At 55.1% G+C, this 7877-nt stretch overlaps 1 protein-coding gene across 1 annotated transcript in view; it reads right to left on the bottom strand.

The window, feature by feature from the left end:
- Nucleotides 1-349: 349 nt before the first annotated feature.
- Nucleotides 350-7877, bottom strand: part of CEMIP (cell migration inducing hyaluronidase 1) — a 181467-nt gene continuing 173939 nt past the window's right edge. The window contains exons 28-29 of the mRNA XM_027769244.1: nt 6889-6989; nt 350-4310 (exon numbers count right to left, since the gene is read on the bottom strand). Of these exons, the coding sequence (XP_027625045.1) occupies nt 4183-4310; nt 6889-6989 (229 nt within the window). The 3' untranslated portion in view covers nt 350-4182. The remainder of the gene's footprint in view (nt 4311-6888; nt 6990-7877) is intronic.

Below are 7877 nucleotides of genomic sequence, written 5' to 3'. Positions count from 1 at the left end.
CTTAAATAAATAAAGTTAAATAAAAATAATTCTTTAAAAAAACAATTCAGTAGGCTGGAGGCCAGACGGTATGGTGGTTGAGGCACTGGACTCCCACATGACCAACCGTGGCTGAAGTCCCAGACCTGGCAGCTTGCTTTCTCACTTTCTCTCTCTCTCTGGTGCTAGAGCAACTTAAAACATAATAATGATAAATACAGTGAAATAAATAATTCTGTAAAAAAAAATCAGTTGGCTTCATGTTTTGGGGTTTATTTGTGAGTTCTGTGTCTACTTGCCTCTTTTTGTGCCAGTACCATGCTGTCTTGATTATCACAGCTTTGTAATACATTTTGAGGTCAGGTAGTGAGATACCACCTACTTTATTCTTTTTGCACAGTATTGCCTTGGTGATACGGGATCTTTTAGGATTCCAAACAAATTTTACGAGCTTTTTCTATCTATATGAAGAATGTCTCATAATTTGGCTGGAATTTCATTACATTTGTAACTTAATTTGGTTAGAATGGACATTTTGGTTATATTCTTCCCATCGAGGAACATAAAATGCCTTTCCACTTTTGCGTATCACGCTCAGTTTCTTTTTTTCATTTTTGTTGTTGTTTTCCTTGTAGAAGTATTTCACCTATTTGGTTAGGTTTACTCGTATGTATTTTATTTTGGGAGGTGGCCGCTGTAAAGGAGATGGCTTTAATTCTGCCTCAGTCTGTTAGTTAATGGTGTATAAAAGCACTGTAGCTTTTTGTATGTTGCTTTTGTCTCCTGCCACCTTACTAAATTTATGTATCACTACTTGGAGTTTTTCTGTGGACTCTTGGATTTTCTACGTATGCAGTCATGTCATCTGCAAATAAGGATCATTTTGCTTCTTTTTAAAATTTTTATTCTTGTCTGATTGCATTGGCTAGGACTGCCAGTACTGTGTTGAAAAAGTGGGGCAAGTGGGCAGCCTTGCCTTATTCCAGGTGTTAGTGGAAAAGCAGTTTTAATCCTGATCGTCTTTTGTGAGTGATGTCAGGGCCTGGAACAGTGGGTCACTTCTCCCACTTCATCTCACCCCTTCTCACCTTGAATCCACCCCTGAGGTTATGGGAGTCCTGGCATTGGGAATAAGCTCCCTCCCCCTCCCCTCCAGGGCAAGGGAGCTGGAGTGGGGTTGCAGGGCAGCTCGGTTCTGGCTTCGGTGGTAGAGGAAGGGACAAAGTCTGCTTTCTGCCTCTGCTCAACACCCCGATGACAACTGGAGCTGGCTGGGGGAGAGGCGGATGACCTGTGTCCTGCAGGAGGCCATGGTCTGGTGGAAGGGGTGAGTGACAGCCCGTGCCAGGGAGCAAAGGCCCGGTGCAGGGCATGGCCAAGGTGGGAGGGAGGAGGACAGCAGTGCCAGTGGAGGGAACAGGGCTCTGTTGAGGAATAAGTCCGCGGAATAAAGCCATGGAAGTAAGAGAGGCAGACTCCCGAGGTGGGCCCAACAACCTCACTGTCCCTAGACAAACGGCCTAAAACGAGGCCCCTGTGTCGCGAGAAAGGAAGGAAGCAGGTGAGACAAGGCCGTCCTTCGAACGTTTACTGCGGCGCTCCCAGCCCACTCCCTCCAGCCCGTCCAAAGGACATCCCCAAACGTGCCATTTAAGACAATTCTTCATTTCTGACAGTGACGTCCAGAAGTGCATATATAATAAATAAATAGAAAATATATCTTTGTTCATAGTGACATCTACAAGGAACGTTTACGTACAAACACACTGCACATCTAACTCCCGAAAAAGGACCAGCTATTTCGGCAACAGGAAACAAGCATTTCGGAGGAGTGTTTTCCTTAAGGGCCTAACTCACTCACCAACACGAGAACAGTTTTCCGAACAGTAGGAGCATCTGTGCGGTCGACCCAAGCAACGCCGCCACCTCGGCCCATGGGGAGAAACACAGGGACAGACCCCGTACCCCTCACCACGCGGACGACTCCGAGAACGCGCTGACGGGTATTTCTGGAAATGAGCTGAGCCGAAGACAGACAATATTCCCGGCGCCCCTGACACTGGCCACGTCCCGAGCGGTTCTCAGTGTGAGACCCTTGAATTAAGAGTTTAAAAACTCAACAGAATCCTAGACAACCACGACATCGAGCCGTTTTCTCTCTCCACCTCATCGCCATGCATCGCCCTGGAGCTGGCCCTTGCTGTGGTTTCGGCCTTTGAAGCGGTCGCATCATAAAAGGTAGGCCCCCACTGTCATTCGCAGCCGCTGGAAGACCCCGCCAGGTGGACTCACTTGCTGACCACATCTTATGGAGGCAGCTGGACAGTGGGACCCAGGCAAGCCCTCTTTGAAGGAAAGTGGCTGGGGCAGGAAAGGGGACAAACGAAGGTCATCGTAAGACCCGGGGAGGCCTGGTCCTCAGGAGAGGTATCCTCCCCAGGCCGCGTTTTCCAGCTCCCAGGAGCTCTCCAGCTCTCTCCAGGGAAGGCAAGGGAGAGAGCCTGGGGGACCCAGCAGGTCTTCAGACCCCACGAGGGGCCGGGATGGTTCACCAGGAACATCACGCGTGCTGATACCACCTGCCAGGCCGCCCCGACAACTGTAGGTAGCACCGATGGCCTCGCCGCAGCGTGCACCCCGACGGGGCCCGGGGTCCGACAGGGGGTGTGAACAGAGTAAGGCTACAGGTGCCCCCAGGGCCAAGAGGAGGGCAGGTTCGTGTGCGCAGAGGAGCAGGAGGGCCATCGCCACTGGCCGACGACGGGCCTGTTCCGAGCGTGTTCTCCCCTGGGAGGGGAAGGCCTGGCACTCGGGCCGTGGCCGAGCAGCGTGGCAGTCAGTGCTGGGAGTGGGGCCCCCGCAGCCCTGCCTGGCGCCGTGGTTCTTTCCCACCTGTACAACAGCTGGGGACCCGGTCTCCTCTAAGGTCCCGTCTAGATCTGCAAACCCAGGCTCTCACAGCAGGGCGGGTCCAGCTCCCAGGCTGCTCTGCTGCAGTGTTCCCGGATCAAGAGCAGGAGCTCCCTTCTGGGCACTGACTCGATTCTCCGAGGGGAGGTGGGGCTGGCTGGGGACCAGGTCCTCAGTGCCCCGGGCATAGGGCCCAGGCTTGGCTCTTAGGGAAACCACAGTCCCCTCCTGCCCTGGTAGCCACGAGGCTCAGGTGAGAACCTGCCTGCCCCATCCAGACCAGTGCCACCCTGGCTGGGCACAAGCTCTGCTCGCAGGGACAGAGACCAGGGGTCAGCACAGGAGGGCAGCCTGGGGCCTGCTTCTCCCTCACACAGGGGCCAGCAAGTCGCTCGGCAGGGCCCAGCCCTCTGGAGGCCGCCCCATCTCCTTGTTGCTCCTCCTGCGAGAAGCCTTGCCCACCCCACCCCGAGCACGTACAGTTGTCCCCTCCACCCTCTCCAGGCTCTCAGCCTGGCACCAGAGAGCACCCAGACAGAATGCCCACCAGCAGACAGCACTGTCACCCCTCTCCATCCTGCGTGGCCCTGGGTGGCCACCGAAAGGGCATTCTCAGCTACTGCTGGGTTTCAGGGACTGCACACAGCCAGACTTCAGGGATCTCAGACCAGGAAGGGCCCTCGAGGGTCCCCCATTTGAGTCCCAACCTGCCAGCTGAAGTCTCCTACGAGGTGGGCCCCCTCTAAAGGCAGGGCTCCCTCTCCCCCTCGGGGGCCCATTCTGTGTGGGGAGCTTGCCTTCCACACTGGCTCCCAGCCCTGCGGAGGTTGCTTTTTGCTTACAGAAGAGATTTCCTTAAGGCCAAGGCTGTTTCCCCCATTGTTTCCCCCAGTGTCTGCGGAAGACGGGGATTTGTCAGTGACTCGGCACCCCGGCCGCCTCTAGCTGGCCAGGGTACCTGCCAATAGACCTTTGCACCAGCACACCCCAGGCCTCTTCTTACGGTCCCCACACCCTCCGCCACCGAGGCACAGACAGAGAAGCACCCATGAGGATGCAAGAGAAGGTTCCAGCACTAGCCAACGCGGGCTCAGATGCTGCAGACAGACGCTCGAGTGGGGCCAGGCGCAGCACCAGGGGTCTCTGGTAGCCTCCCCTGGGCCCATGAGGGCTGGCACAGCCTGTCCAGGCAGCAGCTGGACAGAAGCCAGGGGGACCAGCCACCTGCCCCAGGCTGCTGCCAGGAGGTCACGGTCCTAGCCCACTGCGGGGCGGCGCCGGGGGCAACTGTCCTCACAGCTGCCTCTTCCTCACCACAGGGATGGGCACGACTTGGAATATCTTGGCTTTGTGGTCCTCGGTGTCCAGGGTCACCCAGGTGGGCCGGAAGCTGCCTTTGAAGCCAACGAACACCATTTTCTCTGCAAAGCAATGATGAGGGACGTGAATAGGAACCTGTAAGAGAATAGCCACTGCCCACCCTACTCCCACCTCCTGGCCACCGTCTCTGGACTCTGCCCCAGTGGGAAGGGCCCTTGCCTCTATGGGGCACGCGGGTTCTCACCTGAGCCTCACGGCCACCTAAGCAAGGTCGGCGTGGGCATGGGAGAGCTAAGCACAGCAGGAGAAAGGTGGGCAGGGAGGGCGGGACCTCCCGGGGACCCTGCCCACCTTTGGGCTGGTCTTAGGATCGCTGGCGGGTCCCTGTGCCTCTCTGAAACCCACTGTTCCCACCTGTCAAACTATGGCACTGGTCTGCAAGATCGCTTCCCCAGCTCCAGCCCTCTGTGGCTTTAGAAGGGGGTTCTGAGAAGTCACACGAATTGTCCAAAGGCTTGGAGTAAATGGCACCGCTGGGTTAGAACTCTGAACCCCATGCAGTGCTGTAAGTTCATAGCGTGACCGTCCAAGGCGCCCGGAATCTACGTCTACATTCAAACTGTCGGGCCAGGCAAACAGCACATCTTGTCACCCCTGGGCAGATGCCACTCAGCTTAGGTCACTGTATGTACATCAGCTTCTGGCACCAGGGTCTTAATTTAAAAGACAGAGCCCCTCGACCAGCAGATGGCATAATGGTTATGTCACTGGACTCCCACGTAGTCGAACACAGTCAGTCCCGGACCTAGCGACTTAAAACCCATACCAGGTGTGTGTGTGCATGTGTGCCCAAGATCCCAGAGGAAAATGGGGAGAAGGGGTTGCAGCGAGGCCATCCCCTCTGGGGGGCAGGCTTCCCCCCCCCTTTTTTGGCTATAGGATGTGTGCGCTTGCCTGAGAGATGTGGGCAAATGGCCCCGGGGGAGATGGCCACACTGCCATCCCTTCTTCTCTTGGGGTTTTGGGTCCCCACATGGTCTGGCTTGCTTTTTTCTTTGCTATAGGGTATGTGCACGTGCCTCAGAGAGGCAGGGAAGTGACCGAGGAGGAGTGGCTCCACTGTGATCCCTTTTCCTCTCGGGGTTTCGGATGCTCACGTTTGGGCTTGATTATTATTATTATTTTTTAAATATGGCGTGTGCACTTGCCTCAGAGAAGGGGGAGAAATGACCCTCTGGGAGGGATGGCCCCACCACACTCTCTTCTCTTCTTGGGGTTTTGGGTGCCCAGGTGTCTGGCTTTACTTTGTTTTTCTTTTGAGAGAGATTTTTTTCTATAGGGCACATGCGCTTGCCAGAGAGACCGAAAGCGAGAAATCACCCTCAGGGGATGGTCATGCCACAATCCCTTCTCCATCCTCCTCTCGCGATTTTGGGCATGCACGCACACACACCCAGCGTGAGTCTCAAGGCTCTGGGTCTGGGACTTGAACCACAGTCGGCCATGTGGGAGTCTAGCACCTTGACCACTACACCACTTGCTGGCTTTTTTTGAAGGATTATTTATTTTTAATTTTATTTATTCATTTACTTATTTTATTTTGATCAGAGAGAGAAATACAGAGAGAAAAAGTGAGAAAGCAAGCCACCAGGTCCAGGACTTGAACCATGGTCGGCCATGTGGGAATGTCCAGCACCTTAACCACCACGCCAGCTGCTGGTCCCCTCCCAGCTTGTTTTTCAAGTTGCTGTGTCTGGGACTGCAACTACACAGCCAGCCAAGTGGGATCTAACTGCCTTAACTCTGTCACCGACAGACCTGATGGCACTGTCCCCAAGCAGATGGTGAGCTCTGGGCACTGCCTTTCAGTCCCCGTCACAAGTTAAAGACTGCCACAGTGGAGGGACGGTTAACAGATGTGCCCTGTCCATCCATCCCAGTAGGCCACCGGGTGTACTGAGGATTCTGAGACTGACTCCGTCCAAGTTTAGTGGGAGAGAATGTTCTAGAATCAGTGAGGGACACTAGCACCCTCCCTGCCTGTCATTTGCCGTTTTTGGTCTCGTGTTCAGTTTAAATCCCAGTCCAAACACTTTCTTTCTCCTTCCGATGATTACTGTCTCACTAACGTAACAACTGTTACAAGACAGTTTTTCACCACTCAGTGCGTCGTAGTTAAATCAGGCCAGTTTGCACAGCCATCATCTCGGCCGGCCGTGACACTGTATAGGATCCTGCCAACCCCCACGTCCTTCCCCCTGCATTTGTTAGCACCAGAGGTAGTTCCCTCGTCGGCCGTCTGTTCCTCCACGGCACTCTTCTCCCCGCCCCCACACCCTCCCTAGTCTAGTAGTCATTCTGCTGACGTCTCTGTCTCTGAAGTCATTTTTTCCAATTTCTGTAGAGGAGAGAGAACACGTGTTTCTCTTCTGCACCTGGCTTACTTCACTTAACGTAACGTCCGGCAGTCTCACCCGTTTAACCTCAAATGAGTAGACTTCATCCTTTTTCATGGCTGCACAGTATTCCAGTGTGTGTGTGTGTGTGTGTGTGTGCGCGCGCATGTGTGTGAGAGAGAGAGAGATCTTCCTTGCTCCGTCTTCTGGCGAGGGACCTGTGGGTTGCTGCCATATCTTGGCCGCTGTAGACAGTGCCCCGATAACCACTGCAGACACCTACCTTTCAGCCTGACACCCTTGTCTGCCCCAAGCTTTTCCAGCACCCTGGTCCACGGGCCTCTGGAGACGTATCTTCCCGTGGATGCCATGAGAACTATGGAGCTGAAGGAGAAGGGCTGATTAGAGGACAGTACGAGCCAGCAAACTGCAGCCAGGGGTGTGCGGGGTGGGGTGCGGGTTGTGCACGATGGGCCCTGACTTGGTAGCGCCAGAGGCCTGACCAGGGCCTTGGGAAAGGGCAGTTTCCTCGGCGTGCCAAGCAGACAGGCCCTTTCCGTGTGGTGACAGACATCCTGGGTGCTCCTCTCACACAGCTGGCCACGGTCTAAGGCCCAGCCTGCCGCTTCTGCCTGTCCCCACATGGGACAGAGAGGGTGCAGCACCCAGCACCTGGGGGGCAGCACCATCGCACGGGTGGGTATGTGGCAGGACTGCAATTGAACGTCCTCGACCCTGCCTGGATGGGATCGGGCAGAAATACTGTGGCAGAGGGGGCCCGGGAGTGGCGCAGTGGTAAGTAACGTGACTGGGCCCCCTTAGCAAGGGGCCTTTCACACCCGGGGCCACCTGGGTCGCGCTGGGTACCCGTAGGCATGCCCATGTCTGGGTCGGCTGGTGCAGGGTCCCTGGCCAGTCTCATAGCAGGAAGTGGGTGGGAGGGCGGGAGGGCAGGAGGGTCAGACAGAGCCATTTTCTACGATACTCTTTTTTCTTTTTCCCTAGTTTTGCTGTAGGGCATGTGTGTTCGCAGGAGAGAGAGGGACGGAGGGAAAGTGAGAAACCGCTCCCTCGCCCCTCAAAGGAGATGACCACACCGTAATCCCTTCTCCATTCTCCTCTCAGGATTTGGGGCGTGCACCCACTGGCTTGTTTTTCATTCCCCTAGTCTGGGACTTGAACTCACTGTTAGTCATGTTGCCTGCCTGCCTGCCTCTCCTTCATGGAAGAAATAGGTAAAAATAAAGCTGATGGTGGGGAAAGGGGAGAAGG

This window comes from Tupaia chinensis, unplaced genomic scaffold (genome assembly GCF_000334495.1).
Source record: "Tupaia chinensis unplaced genomic scaffold, TupChi_1.0 Scaffold000078_1, whole genome shotgun sequence".
NCBI lineage: Eukaryota > Metazoa > Chordata > Mammalia > Scandentia > Tupaiidae > Tupaia > Tupaia belangeri.
This window is presented reverse-complemented; position numbering and strand designations above follow the sequence as displayed.